At 45.2% G+C, this 19,885-nt stretch overlaps 1 protein-coding gene across 1 annotated transcript in view; it reads left to right on the plus strand.

Moving 5' to 3' along the window:
- VWC2L (von Willebrand factor C domain containing 2 like) overlaps window positions 1-19,885 on the plus strand; it is a 52,489-nt gene that overhangs the window by 16,270 nt on the left and 16,334 nt on the right. Inside the window, exon 2 of the mRNA XM_086465922.1 lies at window positions 2,377-2,506. Coding sequence (XP_086322048.1) covers window positions 2,377-2,506 — 130 coding nt within the window. The remainder of the gene's footprint in view (window positions 1-2,376; window positions 2,507-19,885) is intronic.

Below are 19,885 nucleotides of genomic sequence, written 5' to 3' on the forward strand. Positions count from 1 at the left end.
CACACAGACAACAGTAAAAAGATGCTCCATCAGTGTGCTTGGGGTGAAATCCTTTCTGAAAAAGCAGGGCTTTGCAAATCAGATCGCAAGGCACATCCCATGGGAGAAAGTAGCTAGACATGCATAAAATAAGTGGACAGGAAGGCTGGAGTCACCCATGGAGGTGGCATCTGGGTAAGAGCCACAGTAAGGGGCACTGGCAAGTGAACAAAATAGTTCAGATAGAGGAAGATCCTAGAGGCAAGACTGAGTACCTTGAACTTGAGAAGATGGGGAAGAGGAGGTGGCTGAGAAGAATCTTGTTGTTCACGGCAAAGTGGCCTTTTCGTTTGCTGGCTGCTCATTCCTTGTACTGCCAAGGTGTGCTTTCCTTCTTTCATTGTGTGCAGCTCTTCTCTCCTGAAAAGCTGCTTTCAGTGTCAAACAACATCACAGTGTATTAGAGTGTCATTTTCAAGTTACATCAGCAATGCAAAAGCAAAAGATATGTGTGTCATGTCTCATTTACTCAGTTGCAGAGTCATTCAGGGACATCTTCTACTTGTGCTGATCATCTTTAAGCCATAGACTGGGCTACAGTCCTGGAAACGTGTCACGTATTTCTTAGCATTGCAGCCATTGTAGTAGTGAAGATGGGAAAAGTCTTGAAGGATACATCAGTGAAAGCCTCCACAAATCACAAGATCTGCTGCTCCATGTAATAAGCGATTAAAATGAGTAAAAACAAAGCAGCAATTTTCTTATTGATCCCTCAGCAAATAGTTCTGTCTATTTTCTTCTGTATTGTTTCTTCTTATTAAATAGCCTTGAATAAGAAATGTCAGTCAAACGAATTTAGATTTCTGGTGCTTCAGACAGAAATCAAAGCAGGATTGAATGAGGAAAGATAATTAGAGAGAGGAATTCCACCTCCACAGACTTCTTCCCTTGCTCAAGGAGTGCTGATTTTATCTAAATTGCCAAAGCCATGAGCAAATGAGAGGTGATGGGAATTACAGACTGCAGATGCTGAGGCAAAGCAAGGGAAGCTTTAATTAGTGCAATTTAAGGTAGAAATTAATTTCCTGGGAATAAATTATTTGACTCAAGACATATGGAGCTTCTTAGAGGTAAACTGAAAAGCTTTTTACCTGCCAGAACCAGGGCTCACAGGTTATATTGGTGTTGTAGAAATGAGTGACACGTCACTGGGATCTGAAACACATGGGGATGAATCCTCCTTTCCTTTGCATCTCACTTTTTTTTTTTTAAGATGGAGGAATTCCCATTTCTGCAGATTCACACCAATGCAACAGAAAGCAGAATTTTTTCCTATACCCATATTTTAACTCATTCAAGTGTTAGTGATGGGCCTGCCCTTGCTGAGGTATTGAACCTACAGATACTGAAAGGAAGTTATTTTCCTTTCAAATTCTCCTCTTACTCTCCGTTCTTGTCTCTGTTGTCATCCTCTCATCACACTTGCACACACATAAGGACACTGGGAACCTTAAAAGACTGACCTTTCTATTTTTCAACAGATTTCCACAGCTTTTCAAAGGGTGAGACAGTGACAACTCTCTACTGTTTGGAGGTACATAGAGATTCCTGTTTGAATTGATAGAGCCAAAATGACACCATTTAGCTGGGTGCTTTAACCCAGAGCTTCCTGACTTCAGCAAAATTATTCAGGCTTTTAATTATTTACATAGTCTGTGTGAGGCAGTTGCTCACAAACCTTGATGAAACAGTCAGGAGTAGGGCCAGGACAAGATCTAATGGTTATGGGAGTGCTTAGAGACCCCTGATGCAGGTGCTGCACAAACACAGAATAAAGTGGTTTTGCCCCTCTAAGAACGACGCTCCTCTGCTATGAAAAGTGAGAATGACAGCACATAAAGAGGCTGGCAGACAGACAGGCCACCCCAGCAGCACCTTTCCAACAGCTTGGGGTTTGCTAGCAGTGGTGGTCTACGTGAGATACGAGGATGACCTGGAATATCACCTGTCCTCCCTTCCCACCACTCATGGTCTTCCAAAAATCCTGCTCTGCTCCCAGCCAAATATTTAAGTTAACAACAGATGGGCAGAGCAGAGATATGACCTGGTGGCTTCAAGTCGGTCTTTTTGACAAAGAGACCTAAAGTCTTGAGAAAGCTAAAAAACCCCACACCCTCTCTGGGAAAACGAAGCATCATACTCATTGGTTTTTCTAATGTTTTGGTTGCTTATTTCAGATGTTGCTATTTTGTCCTACAGGTTAATTTGTATTGCCCATGATGAATGAATGCAGTCAAGAGGTATTGAACGCTGATGTGTTTATCTTATGGCAAGATAGAAATGTTGCAAACTTGTGAGCTACAGGAGGAAATGGGCTAATTTCAGATTTGTTCCTAGCCCTCGCCATGCGAATGGTGTCGCTGCGAGCCCAGCAATGAAGTTCACTGTGTTGTAGCAGACTGCGCAGTTCCTGAGTGTGTCAACCCAGTCTATGAACCAGAACAATGTTGTCCTGTCTGCAAAAATGGTAAGAAAGTACAGTATTGCCTTTAACAAAGAGATATAAAAGAATGTTGTTACTGATGCATCGCCAGGAGATTTGCTTCCATCAGCACAGGCTGGCATTGGGCCTGTTACTTCTCCTTGTGTGTGAGCTTCAGTTACGGGGTGGCATCTGTGAAAATTAAAGCTGCCCTTCCTGGCCTATGTCCTCACAGTGAAGCTGATGGGATTGCTGACTGCAGTAAGGCTTTATAGGATTGAGACCTGATATTGGTGATAGTCATTTCATGTCTTTACTTTTTTCTCGTAATTAGTCTAACATGAAATCAAATATATAAGAAAAGAGAGACTCTGTCGCTAAATTAAGAAACCAGTGGTTATTACCTAAGACCAAGGAAAAACTCACTGAAATCAATAGCAAAACTTCCATTGGGGCCAGTAAGACACACACCAAGCCTGTAACATTGTTAGTTGTGTGTTGGAGTTTGTGTGTATAGTGTTGGCCCTCATTGTCCTGCTGAAACAGTTTAATGAATTGGAGTCTTATTCAGCAATACTTTCAAGAAAGGTTTTGAGATGACTGAAAATACCTCTCTGCAAAATAAATCTGTTTCCAAGGTCTCCCTGGTACACACATATGTCTTTGGAAAAGAACCTTTCTCCTAGTGTAGATACAAAGACAGATGAAAATGAGAGCTAGCCTCACATAAACCTCTTCATGGTTTTCTTAACATATAAGAAATGGCTACTTAAGACTCATCTTCTCATTTTTAGAATTCACTATCCGTATATATTTCCTCTTACATACATCATCGCTGCTGGGTAAGAGTAATGATCTCTAATTGGCTCTAAATGAAAATGTTTACAAAGAAATAACATTTTCAACACATTTTCTGCTCTTTAAGACAGAGAAAAAGCTGAGAGTTGGAAATGCAAAATATTTTTACTAAAGGAATTGGCAAAATTAAGGCACATCTGGAAATTTATACCAAAAATACTACTTGAAATCCTGAGGTTTATATTAAACCATGATTTTTACTCAAAAATATTTTGAAAGGTTTTCATTTAGAGTTTTATGTTTCTGTTGAAAAGCAGAAAATGTTCATAGGAAATTTCATTGGGTGATTGTTGTTGTTATTGATGAACTTCAGAGAAAAGGTATGTTAACCAGCTCTATCCACCATCTTCACACATGGCCCGCTGCACCTGGGTGTGAGGTTCCCATTGCACTCAACAAGACTAATGTTTTGGGTTGATAAGTGGGAGGGGTAACACTGGCCATTGCTGTGCCTGTCTCCGCAGGTCAGACTCATTTACACCCAAACAAACGCCGCTCGTGTGCGTCTGGCCTCTGTGTTCCATCACGTGTAGGGTACCATGCTGAATCCCCCTCATTTACGGTGGCAGCACTAGCCAATTCCTTCCTTCTGGTTCACATCCCATGAACCCAAACTGTGAGCATTGTTCAGGCTTCCCAGGAGAGCAGACTTGAAGGTGGCTTCATACAGGTCCAGGAGCTTCCAGGCCAAGGGAGGTGATTCTCTTCCTCTCTGGTGAGTCCCCACCTGCAGTGCTGCATCCAGTTCTGGAGTCCTCAGCACAAGACATGGACCTGTTGGAGCGGGTCCAGAGGAGGCCACAAAGATGGTCAGGAGGCTGGAGCACCTCCCCTATGAGGACAGGCTGAGAGAGTTGGGGTTGTTTAGCCTGGGGAAGAGAAGGCTCTGGGGAGACCATATAGCGGCCTTCCGGTACTTAAAGGGGGCCTACGGGAAATGTTGGGACAATCTTACTAGCAGGGCTTGTTGCGCAGGACAAGGAGTAATGGTTTTAAACTAAAGGAAGGCAGATTTAGACTAGATAAAGGAAGAAGTTTTTTACAGTGAGGGTGTTGAAACACTGGCACAGGCTGCCCAGAGAAGTGGTAGAAGCCCCATCCCTGGAAACATTCAAGGTCAGGTTGGATGGGGCTCTGAGCAACCTGACCCAGCTAAAGATGTCCCTGCTCACTGCAAGGGGGTTGGACTAGATGGCCTTTAAATGTCCCTTGCTGCCCAAACTATTCTATGGCTCTGTGATTTCTCTACCAAACCCCAGTAACTAGACTCCTCCACTTCGTGAGTCAGTGACTTTCTGTGTTGTAGTATCCAACATCCAGGATGGCTGGGAGTGGGCATCATTTTTCTTACAAAAACAATCAGAATGCCCAGATAACCAGGAGGAAAGGGATAGAAGCAGCTCCCATGGATGGGAGCTGGGATGGGAGGACAGAAGGAAAATCGGCCACCTGCTGAAGGGGCTCCAGGGCACAGTGTAGTGACTGGAACCCTCAGCTAGAAGCCAGGAGGCTTCTACCATGGTTTTGCCAAATTTCTCCATTCCTCTCTTCACTCGTCTGTTGGAGATACAGATACAAAGTTCTCTGAAACCTGTTTTAGGCAGGGAAGTATTTCTCATGATCCCCTTGAGAGCAGCCTGCCTGCCTTGGGGATCCTGGTTTCTGGGGCCAGGGAGACGAGGGCTCACAGCACAGCTCTGAGCCAGCGGTGGATGAAGGGGAGAGGTGGGGCAGTGGCCCGGCTGTTACTTGGGATCAAGGAGCATATCTACATGGGGGGTACTGTGGAGGGGAATTAGACCCCTCCTTGCCTCCCAGCAAGGCTGTAGGGATTAGATGTGAGACGCTCCCATCTGGCAGGGCTTTCTGCTCCTGCTGCAGCTAGAGCTGACTGGCTAATAGTTGGCTTGTAGTTTTGCCTTTATCCTTCACAAATGAAATGAAATAGTTCACACAGTGATATAAATTAGTAGGTGCCAAAATAGTCTTTGTCGTCACAGGGAATCTGATGAGCAAATTTTGATACTACTCTTGGACGTGGCTCTGGGTGCCATGCATACCCTTCACCTCCCTCTTACATTTTGGGAACTTCATGTGAAAGAGTAATAGACATTGCAGTGTCTCTTCCCCCCTGAATTGCTCTGACACATGCTGATGAATAAGGATCGCAAGGCTTTAAGCTGTCTGTTCATCTAGAGACCAAGATTTTATCTTTCAGCTCTCCACTGCAGCCAGTCAATTAAAGCTCAGTTTCACAAATGCATGAAGATAACATAAGCTGACAGACCCACTTAAATGACTGAACCCCCCCTTTTTTTTAATTTGTTTTTTTTCCTTCCGTCCAGTAGCTTTTGCTTTCTACCAAAGTGATGAAGACAGTTACAGTGTTGTGTTTCAGTGTGATCACAAGATTTTACCTTGATCTCAGTCCCTGTGGTCATCATTTTAGACTGGCAAACAGAAGAGCTCAAGGGATACAGCTCTTGGGGGGAAAAATGTTAATCCCCAGAACAACATATAGTCCTCATTTCAAAAGCTACTTCTTAAAATTTTGGTAAGGAAAATCCTTGTTTTAGGTTTAGCCCTGCATCATTTGCTGCACTCTGCTAGCAGTATGGCTTGCCTGCTTGTTTAGCTGTTGCTGCCATTAATGGGAGAATAATTTCCTCTCAATACTTCAGATAGATTTTCCTGCCTTTCTTAATTATGTCTTGCCAAGGGCAAAAGTGCTGTGAAGCAGTGAGGTTAATGCAAAAATCTGTTGATTCTAACATACCTGACCTGAAGATTCATAAAAAGCCAATATCAATTTCCCTCCTTCTACCATCATTTAAGAGCAGTCTGAACAAGTGGCTTTTGAGATTTATTCCTTATTGTCAAAAGAAATAGAATTGTTCTCTTGTGCTTTGCAGAATGCTGTAGCTCGTGCAAAGCTGGCTCTGCTCACCAAGGGGTACCGCATTACACACAGAGCACGCAGAGTTCACTGGGAGGCTAAAATTTGGGGGTGAGGGAGGGAGAGGACGTTTTCTCCTTCGTGTCCCATCGTCCAGTTTGTCAGAGTGGATTTTTAGGGCAGTGGCTCCAGGTGCTGCGCAGCATTTCTGTCATGGAGATGAAAGGTCACTGGATTTCCTCTTTCCTGGTAGTGACAGACTGCAGAATTATGGCCCCGAGTTGTTATTTCTAGTCATTGTGACTTCCCCAGAAAAAAAGCATGTCAGCTATTGTTAACTCTCTCCTTTGCAGGATCTAAAACTTGCCTATCACTGTTGAAATCAAGCTCGTGGCTGCCACCATCTGTGCTATCCCGCTTGCCCCCAGGTTCTGCTGCAGTTCAGTGAGAACACCCATCCCCTCTGCTTACACCAAAGGCTTTCCGAGCAAAAATCTCCCACAAGGTCCCCCATCTTTCTCTGTCCAGGGCTGTAGACATGCCTGTCTGGTGTTACTCATACCTCCCCGGGGTCTTCTCACCTGACCCTGAACTTTTCATTTCCAAATCCCTGCTTGTTCCTCCCCATAAATCCATCCACTGCTGCGGGTTGAGCCTTTTTACTGGTGGGACCTACGGTTTTTAAAGCCCTTCCTTATGCATTGCTGTGAGGTTGCTCTTTACATTTCCTTCAGCCCTTTGGATACAGTCTGGCAAGGATGCAGGATGCAGGGATAGGGGGGGATGCCCAGTGTATCATCACTCACATCTCTTAATCAGATTTAATCTGTGATCCAGATTAAATGAGTTCCTCTTCTTTGCCAACTCCAAACAACTCTTTGTCTACTGCTGTGCACAAAGGTAGAAATTGATTGCGTTTCACCTTCCCCGGTGCTGCTTGTTCAGAGCCAAAACCACCCACTCCTAATGTGCCCTTTCTACGGGGGGCGGGGGGGGGGTGGGGGTGGGTGTGTCAGTAGATGTGCTTCAGCAGGGAGTCCCCCAATGACCTTGGAGGTCCTTTCTTGAACGCCGTGCTGAGTTAGCAACATCCTGATGTTTGCCCACTGCTCTAAGGGGGCTCAGCTTCAAACTGCTTGTGCATCTGTCCCCCGTTTGCTGCTCTGTGGAAGAAAAAACAGCTGTAATTTCAAATTAGCAGCCTCGCAGCTGCTCGGGGAAAGGCTGGAGGTGAATGGAGGCAAGGAAAGGGCAGCACAGGGTTCCCGGCGACTCATGTTCTCCTGATTCTACAAAGTGCTCCTTCAGAATTGTGTCCAAAAATAATCTTGACATTAGCAAAAATTCGTCATCATGGGGGATTTTATGGCTCAACTGTGTCAGGGAAATTAATTTAAAAATTCCAATAAATGCCACAATAGAATTGTTAACTTCTCCTCTCTAAAGTGTGAAATTCTTTTCAGAGCATTTCAAAGGCGCCTTCACCCATTTACACATACATTAACGCAATTGCTAAAATAGACTTTGCCTTGGCACTTTAATTTTCTTGAGGGATGAATAGAATAAGCATTATAAATTTCTGGTTTGGGGTCTGGTTTTGCTTTTAATTTAATTTTTGTTGCCACCAGTCCTCAACAAAAGAATTTGTTACCCAACAAGACAGATAAAAGCTAACATGTCCACAATTAAATACTTCCTGGCGAGTGTGCTTACTCATGTTAGCGTGAGCTTCTGGAGACATTCGTGATGAAATACTGGGCAGCAGGAAGGCGTTTTGTAGATAATCTGTCACTGGATCTTTAATTAAAGTTTTAAATTATCACAGTTGATACAGATTTCTAAGTAAAGAGTCTGATCCTGCCCTCCACACACAAGTAAAAGATCCCTTTGACCTTCATCAGATTTTACCTTGGTAAAATAGCATATATTCAGGCAAAGCTCTTATGGGTATTTATTGTAATATGCTATAAATATTAATAATTCCATACAAATGTCTTCATCTTTGAGGGCATGAGCACAAAAGCGAGTAAATAATAATTTATTTTCATGCATATAAAGCCACATTTTACCTAAACTTCTCTCTTAATTTACTGAGAATATAAACTTGCTGCTCATTACTTCTCGGTTTGAGTTGATTTGAGATAAAGCATTCTGCACCCCAGCCTGTTCCTTCTGTAACGCTGCGTGTTTTGCCCAGAAGCCCCCTGAGGATTTTCCCAGCCCATCAAAGCCAAGGACAGCCTTTCCCTTAGCAAACAATTATGCATTACGTATGTCCCTAAAAGAATTTTTCACACCACTGTGTAAAACAACACCCGGGGGCTGACCTTTGAGGCTGCCTTTTCCTAGGTAGCAGTATGTAGAACTGCCTTTTTTCTAAGCAGGAGATTTTTGCTTGTCCCCAAGGGCTACAGGGGTGTCCCTTCGGAAAAGCTCCACTGTGGACAAAGGGAGTAGTTGGTGCCGGGACATGGGCAGGCAGCCCCCAGGCCAGACTGTTCCCATCCTGCCCAGCCACATGCTGGGTAAAAGCTGGTTCAGGAGCTTCATTTACATTCATAAATTAAAGCAGGGCTAATACTAATTACCAATTGGGTGGGTAGGTGTCCCAGGAAAATCTAGGTGCCGCAGAAAGAGGTGTTGGCAGTGCAGTCAATGAACAGGGCTCTTCCTTCTGAATCAAGGAGACAACCAAATCAATAACTGGGTATTGTCGTAGAGGGGTAAGGCAATGTGTTTATTTTGCAAAACACTTGGGGATTTTGGGGAACAAAAGGCTCCATATAAATGTAGATTATTTATTGTATTTTAGGTGAAGGTAATGGATTAACAGTGCAAGTTGTTAACCAATATTGACAAAAAGAACTTTCCCACATGGTCTCTATTGTTCCAAATTATCATCTGTCTTGAAAAATGCCAAGATTTTAGTATCGAATAATCCAGTGCCTGGATATTAAGTTACCATGCTTTATTGCATAAATATAGCTTGTTATTTATCTGCGAGATGTGGGTCACTGAATGGTTTTGGAAAGCATCTGCTTCTGACATGATCAGTGACAAAAAAAAAAAATCAATGAAGTGTGGAAAAAATTTACTAAAAGTTTGAGGAAAAAAAGGAAGGTTTTGGGGAGAGAGTGTTTGTCTGCCATTTGATTATATACAACTGTTGCAGGATAAAGATGACACAGAATATGTGGCAAGAGGATGAGAGAAGACTTCATATTAATTTACTTTATGGAAAACAGTGATTTGGAGCCATGGGGAAATTCCTTTAAGGAAAACAACTAAATAAAATTCCTCTTCTAATTTATTTCAGGAATTCCTGAAATGGCCAGATTTTAAGATTGCAGTTAAAACCCCTTCAGTCAAAGTCTATGCAATATGCTGATTGATTGTGCAGATGCAAGTTGAATGTGACCAGCCAAGAAGAAGATGTATCCCCCACTCCGGACTTTGCTGGACTCCACGATCCTCTTCATAGGTCCTGGGGACTGAAGCCGGTAGCATAGCATAGCCGCATCACCGTTCATTCTTCTTGGTGGATGAAGTATTCATGGCAGCCAGACAGCTTTTTGGGTACTCAGTTGACCCCACCCCCCCCCACCCCACCCCCATTCAGATGTCTGGCTGAGGGTCACAGGAAGGACCTTCTCCTGTTTGGCATCGCATGGGCGCTGGTGGTTGTTTCGCAGCTGACTCCTTAGCACTGCTGTGCTGATGCAGAGATGCCACCCCAAATCAGGAATCATCTTCCATTTTTGCAGAGCCTGTAGAAGCCACCTTAACATTGCAATGAGAGAGCCCAGTGCACCGAGGCTTCTTAGCCAGCTATGAAAATCAATGGTTTTGGAAGGTTGAATGCAAAAGAAAATTCCTGAGATTACAAAGGACACATTTTTGATTGTTTATCAGCTGATGTTCTTTGTGTTTACCAGCAGGAATGTGAACTGTGATGCCTTATTAGCTCAATTAAAGGAGTGATTTGATTACCAACAGAGGGAAAAAAAGATTGATTTAAAAGCTGGTAGAAGATCAAGACTGAAAACAAGGCAGTATATTTGGGCCAGGCAGTCACCGACCTAACAAAATACTTCAGTACTTTCTTTACTGTTCCTTGAAAAAAGAAGTCATCTCACTGAAACTGATTTTCAGTGGAGCTCGTTCACCACCATCACTTCGAGCCAAGTGGTTAAAGGCATGTGGATGCTGAACTTGCTGATGAGAGTTAGGTATGTATTGTCAACAGCTAGCCCATCCATTGCTTTTGGACATGACACACAGTTGGATTACCCAGATGCTTAAATGCCCTGCTGACTCAAGACTATGACCTGCTCCCTGTGGACACAGCTGTTGGAAGAGTCATCTAATAATGGTGAAAAGCTTTGGAAAGGTATATAGAGGTTAAACCTTCTAAAATTAGCCATTGTGGTGCTGGATAGCATCAAGGAGGGCTGAGTTGATTCTGCCACCTCCTGAAGTTTAGAAGAAAGAGAGTCTAAAAGAGGCAAGGGAGAGGAAAAGCCTTTAGAGAGTGAAAAAGACATGAACTGAACAGCGCTTAATGTGATTAACTGTATCATACAGCTCAGTGCTCCCACAAAGCGGTAGCTGCTGGACTGTGTAACGTCAGAGTGACAGGGAGGCTGCTGGGAAAAGCTCAATTCAAAGAGTGCTGCGGTAGGGAGCCAGCGGGGCAGCAGCCCCTTTTGACCCAATGTGTTCGTCTGCAACCTTACAGGTCATCTAATGCTTCCTGAGCATTTGTGGTCTCTTCCTCTGCCCAGGAAGCAAGAAAAGGATAATTCATGTATTAAACAAGGCAGGAGAAGACTCTGCCAGACAGCCAGAGGCCAGGCAGAAGCTGAAAGCCACTATCCTGCATTCATAACCCAGGTCCTAACCATTTTTCCATGCTTCCACCCCAGCACAGTTCAAAATGAATGTCTACAGGCACCTAAGAAGAAGAGAAGGGTCAGGGAGGATTATGAGAAGTCATTTGTTAGATGGGACTTGCTCCAAAGCTCTCATTAAGCGGATGCAGCTCACAGAGACGTGAGAAACACGTTACATGCTCTGCATTGCTCTTTAAACTCAGAAATATTTATGAAGAAGCATCTGCTTATTGGTGAATTTTTCCCCTTGGGAAAATGTTGCTGAAATTAGTGTGCACAAGCCTATGGCAGTGGTAGTTCAAGATCCACTATCACCATGAGAGTATATTGTAGAGGAAGGGGTGGGTTTGGGGTTTGGAGGGAAAGAAGTTCCTAGATTCAGATTGGGAAACCAGGTTCCTTTTGCAGAACACAAGTGGCCCGGGAAGTGCTGAAATTAGAGCAGGCGTGGTGTTGCTATTCCCCACCTGATCAGATTCTTGGTCTAACTTAAAAGTCCAAAAGTGACATTATTATCCAGTTACGTTGCTGTAAACCATTTTGCTGCAAGAGAAGCCTAAAGCTAAATGCTGAGTTCGTGTCACTTGGTGTAGTGCTGGCAACGTTGTGTTACTCTTGATTTACTCCGGCTGGGGATCTGACTCTCAAGAGCTAATAGTCTCCGGGTGACTCACAGGCATGTTGCAGGAGTCTGGGGTGTTTTGCATGGTCAGGCTTTCTAAAAGGCTTAGATATGGGTTTGCTTTTGCCGTTCTAGAAGGTTGGGATTATTAAGCATATCTGTATGAGAAGAGTGGCAGACACTGTCTTCATGTATTTCTAATTTAATGAATGTTTAATACTTCTTTTATTGGAGCCTACAAATATGTAGAGGACTTTAACAAGGGGTTGACTTGCTTGAAATAATTGATGTTTGAGCTGCTTCTTTTACATGAAATGCAGACTTTACAGAGCAAAGAGACTGTAATGAAAATATGAATTAAAGATTAGAGCTAAGCAAGTCTGAGAAAACTTAGAATTAAAAAAGGCACTTAGAAGTTTTCTCCTCCCACTGCCTTTCCTTTCCTCCACCTTTTCTATGTCTCCATTCTCTCTGCCTCTTTGGTAGGGTCCTGCATTTCAGCCGCAGCCTTCTGTCTCTTCTACAGCTACGCACCTCTACAAAGGAAATCGGTGCAGTAATCTCATTCTGGTTGTTACTGTATGTTTGCACATCGTCCTAGCATGTTACACTTGTCAGCTCATCAGTCGGTTCAGCTGGAGAGACTAAAAAGTATTTTTAAGGTGCGTTTTTCACCATCTTTATCCATGATTTGCTGATGGAGTCATCTCCAGGGCAGAATGAAAATAAGTGCAAGTTTGGTGGAACGGTTTGCCAGAGGGACCCAGGATTTGTTACAGCACATCTGGGTGAGGGTGGAAAAGTCATAGAATCAGAGGAGGATTTGGTTGGGAGGGACTTTAAAGATCATCTAGTCCAACACCCCTATCATGGGCAGGGACACCTTCCACCAGACCACGTTGCTCCAAGCCCCATCCAGCTGGCCTTGAACACTACCAGGGAGGGGGCAGCCACAGCTTCTCTGGACAACCTGTGCCAGTGTCTCGCTACTGTCACAGTGAAGAACTTCTTCCTAATGTCTAATCAAAATCTCCCCTCTTTCAGTTTGAAACTGTTACCCCTCGTCCTGTCACTACACTCCTTAATAAAGAGTCCCTCCCCACCTTTCCTGTGGGCCCCAACATTGTTTATACGAGGTGGCAATACTGCTGTGCGACAGTGGTTGAGCTGTGCTGCCTGAAGAAGGTTCCTGTAGGACAGGCTCAAGGCTTGTACAGTGCCAAGACTGCCATCAGATGTTGCCCGTCTCTGTTGTCCAGAGATGCTCCTCTGCCCAATAACATCAGCATCCGTTTCCTTCCACCCCCTTGGCCTACCCCTCTCCCTCTTGGTTAGCTGTCTTCATGCTCTGGCTTTCCATGTCTGCTTTAAGCTCTCAGTGCAGGTCTATGAGCTCAGCACCAGGGCATCGCTCCTGCAGCATGAAGCCTTTCTTGCCTCAGTTCCTGCAGCACAGGCTGCAAAGAGCTTGTCTGGTTGGAGGTAATTTCCTGCTTTCTGTCTTTGTGTTTCGAAAAACCTTCCACAATGTTGATCTGAATTCATACCTAAGACTGAAGAGCTTAGGCTTGGTCATCAGCAAATAAAAGCCCGGTGGAAAAGAGGAGAGGATGTTTCTATTTTTTGCTTTGGCTGGTTGGGTTGCTGTGGTTTGGTTCCTCGCACCTCTGGCCATATTGGTACAGCTAAATAAAGGAAGGCTGCGCAGTGCACTCACCCATGAGATCCTGGATGTCAGCACTTTGTAATGGGTGGGACATCTAAGTCACAGCAGCCAGCAGTCAGCCAGCACTGTTTTAGCAGGCTTTGTATGCTCTGCTGCCCAGCTGTGTCTTCACCCCAACCCCAGGGCATGTACAGCATCCTTGATGCTATGGGACCATCACCCTGCTGGGCTGCAGGGCCGCGCTCCTGCTAGATCAAGCAGTCCTAAGAAATGCACGCAAAGTAATTATGTCTTAGGGTGAAGAAGGCACCTCCTGGCATCTGCAGGAGATCCAAGGAGAAGTGCCGGGTGGTGTGGATGTGGCCAGTCTCTGACACATGGCAATAGAGCCAGAGGGGAGAGTCTCATGCCCTGTTTTATTCAGCAGTATGGATGTGCTCTCTGAGTCCCTCCACAAGGAAAGCAGACACTGCACTCTTACCATTATCATTTTTGTCTCCAGAAGCACTAAGCCACCAGGAGTCTTCATGTGTAGAGACTTAAGGTGCAAAGCTTACACGTGAAATAGGGACTAGGGAGAAGAGGAGGAAGGGAGGAGGGCAGCGATGCCCCCCAGGTGATACAGTAGGTCATTAGCAAAGACAGTGATGGCACCAAAGTCTTCCTAACTTCTGTGTCCTGAGGACATACTGCTTTTCTGCTGGAGTGAAGGAACCTGTCCTTTGGGGTCTAGGTATATACTAGGTGGGTCTCACTGCAAAACTGGTCACTCTTAGCAACTGTGTGTAGGCATGCCTGTATTCCTTATAATTTCTTTTTGTACACAAGTTCTTGAAACTTAAAACCATAAAAATCAGAATTTGCTCATAGTAGAAACTCAAAAAATCAGGCTAAAACCCCTTCAAAACAGCATGGAAACCACTACAGACTGTCAGTCATGTCTAACACAGAGTTTGAAATCTGCCCTGTCTGCGATGCACTTGGGATGTGTGTGATATAATCATATGTATGATTTAACCTTATTCTTGCACAAAAGCTGTCAACTGCAAGTTACATTTCATCTCCTAAGAAGGTGGAAAGGCAATCAAAGCTCGCCTTTGGTGTCCCAGAGCTCATACAACCTCATCACACATTTTCAACACCATGTGAGCAGTATTGTATTTCTTGTGCATGGAGGCTCCCCAGGTTTATTCTTTTCAGGTAAACTCTAGGACGTACATATTCCACTCGTACCCATTTCTGAAATCATAATTGCCACAAGGAATTCAGTAAGTAGTTTTAAGGAAAAAACCTAGATATGGACCAGTCACACATCTGATGTAAGCTGGTATAACTCATTTTACATCAACTAAGCCACAGTTTTGTCCCAGTTAAAAATGTTTCATGCCAGGTAGTGCTGGTAGGAAAGCTCATGTTTGTTACAGTAAGTGGAGCAGTACTGATGTCCTGCATGGGGATCTGTTGAGGGAAATGGGTCTGTGTGAAGATGAGCACGCAGAGTTCTCCCTGACCTTTCAAAGCTCAGACTTTTTTCACTCCATCCGGTTGAGAGTATTTGAAGAAGATAGAAATATGTTGGTCAGAAAATGCTGACTCACTGAAACATCTCTGGGAAAAAGGCCAATTATAGCAAACCCGCTGTTTGTACATTAAAAAATGTCAGGGAAAAAAAAACCTTGAAATGATCAGATGCCCTGTTTTAATGCTTTCAGAGTGAACTGAAATCTCAGAGGGTAGATGGGGTGACATAGATTTGGACGTAGATCTTTATTTCATAATTTGGAACATTTCAAACAGGGAAGACAGAAATGCAGGGGCTTTTTGCCCAATGAATTATTTCAGACAGCCTGCACTCATTTTTATTAAAACCAAAAAGTGCTTGTGACTGACTTTTACTCCCTATTTGATGGGAGAGGAATAACAGAGATAGCTCTGACTGCGATGGGAAATGTCCTTCAGCCTCAGTAAGTAGTCAGATCCAGGATAGGATTAAAATACTGCTCTGGGGTTAGATGCCTTTGGGGCCATCACCTTCCATGCCTGGCAGGAGGGCTGCTGCCACCCAGCTTTTCTCAGGAAACCCGGCACACCTTGCAGGATCAGACCTGCAGGCTTCACTGTTTGCAAAACAGCACTTTCTGGTCTGATTGAAATGCATGGGAAATGTCAGGAGGCACAGGTGGAAGAGCCCTTGTTCAATATTGTCTTGGTACTCCTCAGGCTCATTAGCTCAGGTCAGTGCATTTGCCTGGTTTCTGGCTTGTGAACCAAAATAGCAGCGTGCTTTCATGCCATTCCTTCTCAGCTCTCACCGCATACAGAAAGGACTACAAAACACGGGGAGTAAATAATGCCCCCGTCAGCTCCTCGGGCTTCATCTGAGCAGAGACACGCAGCGTTTCAGTGCTGAGCCAGTTCAGTTTGCAAGTCAAAGGCATGAGGGCCAAGCCAACGTTGGGTGTTCCTTCCAGAAAAGCCTCATTCTCTGATCTCTGACTCATCGCAGCCACTGCTGGTGTCCAAGGGACTCCCTCTGCATGAGGATTATTCATCTAAACCAGTCCACAGCAGCCTCCGATGCGTCATCCTTTATCTCCTAGCAGGCAGAGGCTGGCAGTCGCGCAGGCGGTGTGAGCACCGGCCCCTTCCTGATGGCACAGCAGTCGCAGACCTGCCCGCTGGGTTACGGATCAGGGCAGTGGCTGCCAGCTATTGATGAATGAATTTAACTTGCTTTTGTTCGACATGCCGTGGCTGATGCACATGAGGCTCTGGTACACTCACTGTGCTACAAGGAAAGCAGCAAGAGAGAACTTCTGGTTACTCTTCAAGCTGTGTGAAACAAAAAAGAAATGTATTACAGGAAGTGTCTGATGGTAATTATTAAGGGCTTGGAAAACTGTGATTAAAAATGGAAACCTGTCTGCAATACTAACAATTAGATAGATTTGCAATGTTTTGCACAGAAACTGCGTTTTTCCTTGGCTGTATTTGTGCCCCCCTAGAGAGCAAATACACTGTGATCCAGTTTGTGAGACTGGTGTAAATTGGCCTGGCTGCCTTGCCAAGGGAAACAGCTGTGCTTTTTCAGCAGCTGAGGATTTGGCCCCTCTCTCATTTGTCCTAACAGCTTGACCATGGAGTTGTTACAAGCAAGAAACAGCCAGGGCCAGTTCTTGTGCCTGTATAAGCCAGCCTCATGCCCTCCAAATTGGGGGATGCTACTGCTATCACCCCTGTGAGGCGGCACTGCCCCTTGGGATGAATGGTGAGTCCAAATGGCGAAGTTACAGCCAGCTGTCCTCCTGAGGCACCCTTACCTGTGAAGGGAGCTTGCTCATCCGGACTAGGAGGGTCTCCACATGCACCCCTATGTTGCTGCTCTGCCTCCTTTGGTTTGCTGCCATTTTCTGCCAAAAAGATCTTGCCAAAATCTGAGTAAGGGAAACACAGAGGGCTGTGCTTGGTTCAATTCTCCCTGTGCACAATGTGAATCTCCCAGAGCCCCTTCTTGAACAGTTTTACCTGTACTTGAAGGACTTCCCTGCCCAAATGGTCACTTGGGTTTCCCAGGTGGGTCAACCCATGAAATAAATGTGATAGTACTTGTCTTTACAGATTTAGCCTAACTGATAGCTATGGATCTAAAGGCTTGAGAAAAGTGGTGATGGAAGGGAAATGGCCTTGAAGGGAGGTATTCTCCCAGTAACAAAACCAGGACGTTCCTTACTCCTCTGTTGCATGCAGTAGTGTTTTTTGCAGTTTGCATTGCCCCTTCTCCCCTGCTTGTTTTCTCCGTCTCAGGGACGCGGTGCCTGCACTCTCCCTCCTTGGCTTCACACGTGATCAAGCAAGAAGCTCCTCTCCTAACTGTGGGTTAAAAGAAGTACAAATCTGTAGCCAGAGACAAGATTTGAGGAGACCACTGGCTAACTGGGAGCAGCGGCAGTGACCACGCTTGGCAGGTTCACATGGGATGCTGATGGCCACCATCAGACTGGCCGGTACAGTCTGCGCCCAGCAAACAGGCTGGGCTCTCCCACCCCCATGGATATTCTGGGGTTTCAAAGCGGTGTGTGAAAGCTTTTCCTTGTTGGAATAGGACTTGCCAGATGTGAAGGTGGTGCTCAATGTGCATCAAAGAAATCGGTGTATTTTGTCTTCCCAACTGAGGATCGGGCTTTCTAGGCATAGCCCGCGCTGGTACACGAAACTGTCACAGGGAAGTCTGCAGTAAACTGGGTGTTGTATATGCGGGTTGAATATAGACTCCTAGGTGAGGCCAACCCAATGGTTGTCCATCACTGTATGCATTAATAGGCAGGTCACTGCTGTGAGGGGTCAGCAAAGGAGCTATGTATCGTTAGCTTTCTGTTTCCCAGTAATCTGTTGGGAAGAAAAAAGAATTAAATAAAATCCCTTGTATAAGCTCATTATGTCCAAAACTTTTCCAGCTGGTAAGGTCAAAGTGGCAGTGAGTCTGGTCATGCATAGCACCTTTTAATAAGCCGTTACTGCTCTCTTTGTGGGATCTGCTACACCCTGTCTTTCAGCATTACCCTCACTGCTGTCACATTGGGAGGGGGGCTAGCAGTGAGTCTCTGACCCCTTGCGTATAGGAGGGAGCCTTTCTGGCAGCTTTGGGTAGGTAATCCTGACAAATGGCCTAGGCACTGCATCCCTGAGAGGCATCATAACATGTCCATTTTGTCTAGTTGTGCATTTCATCCAGAGTCAGTGAGTTCCTACATTTCTCAGGTGAAGTCACCTGCCATGTCGAGGATTTTGGCTGTGCAACCCAGGAGAGCTGCACTCCACCCTTGGACATCAGCAGCCACTGCTTTGACTTCTTAATGCAGACAGGCAGTCCACACATTAGGGGTGACATTTTCCTTCTTTTTGTCTCCAGATCAATCAGAGCTAATGTGAAGCCCATTTATTTGTCCCCCTTGTGTGATCCTGCCCCTAAGGTTTCACAGGACCCATCCTGATTTTTCTCCCAAATTTTTCCAGCTGAGAAATATCTTCAGTAAAGACAAGCATTTATTCACTGGGTTTGGCAATCACTTCGTGGCCCAGGGAAGAAGGATGCAAAATAACAGTTGGGGGGGGAATAAATAGATGCTGTTTGCTCTCAAAAGCATCCGCTGGAGGTTTACCCAGCCCTGGCCTGTGCTCTCTGTAAGTATTTAGTCTCGCTGGCTTGTGATAACAGCGCTTAATGGCCCCGTACTGCAGCATATGTGCTTGGCACATTGGTAACCTGCTGTTCATTAGGGAATTGGGTCAGGCTGCCCCATGGCAAAAGCCAGCTCCCAGCCAGCCAAGTGGGACTGGCCGCTAGCAACAGAAAGCCCCCGGCCTTGTTTTATCACTTGTCTTGGTTTGAAAGACAGGTGTCTGCTGAGGAAGGCAGGAGCCTCCCTTGAAATGGAAAATGCAACCCCCTTCCCTCCAAATTACTATAATTTTGAAATTAAGGGGCCTTCAGGCAAAGATATGGGGAATAGGAATAACAGTTCTTTACTAATATATATATATATATATATATATATATAACACAAGGCAGGAAAAAAAACCCAACCCACTGGTTTACACTGACAGAGTCAGAAATACAACCTGACACCCTGTTAGGGTGGCAGTAGCAGTCGGATAAGATGATGGCTGCAGTCCTCCTGAAGCGATGGATGTAGTTCTGTTGAAGCAGCGATCTTGTAAAAGAGTCTGGTCTTCCTCCGAAGGTCCAGTAGTAGGTATGTAGCTCTTGTCCTCTGGAACTCCAGTGGGGGAAAAAACTCCTCTGAGAATCCAGTGGAAGAAGGCTGCTAGGATGTTCGAGATCTCAGTTTTATTTAGCATGGACTGCTTGGCTCCTTCCCTCCGGGCGGAGCATCTCACAATGGGATGGGGAGTCGTGAGGCAGTTCCTTGATGGGCCATTAACAGGAGATAGTCCAGGAGCGAGTTATCTATGGGTCATGCGATAAGGCATTGTTGTGCCCATTAACAGAAGATAGTCCAGAGGGGGGAGGCAGGGAGCACCGTCCCACCTGGTCTCAACAGATCCTGAAGATGGTAACAGAATACTTTGGGGGGGGGGGGGGGGGGGCACATTTTACGCTGTAACCTAGGACATCATTCTGCACCATGATTGGTGGCTTTTAATTAAGGCAGAAGGGAATCGGTTGCAGAGGGAGCAGGAGGGGCAGGGATGCTGGGAGGAATTGGCTGTGGTATAAATAAGATGCTAGGGGGAGGAGGAAGGGAAGGCATACACAGCGAGGGTGCCTGGTGTGACAGCACAAATTGGTTTTATTTAGACATCGGTGCCCCTTCTTCCCCCCTGCTTTTTTCCAGCAAGTACAAAAAGAGCCAGAAATAAACCTTCTTGGGCCCTACTGCAGGATCTCAGCTGCGGTAGGGAGGGGATCTGTCTTCAAAACAAACATTTGCCTGGCTTTCTTCTGAGATTAAAACCCTTTCTGAGACAG

The sequence above is a fragment of the Leptosomus discolor genome, chromosome 5, assembly GCF_034619465.1.
Source record: "Leptosomus discolor isolate bLepDis1 chromosome 5, bLepDis1.hap2, whole genome shotgun sequence".
NCBI classification, from domain to species: Eukaryota; Metazoa; Chordata; class Aves; order Leptosomiformes; family Leptosomidae; genus Leptosomus; species Leptosomus discolor.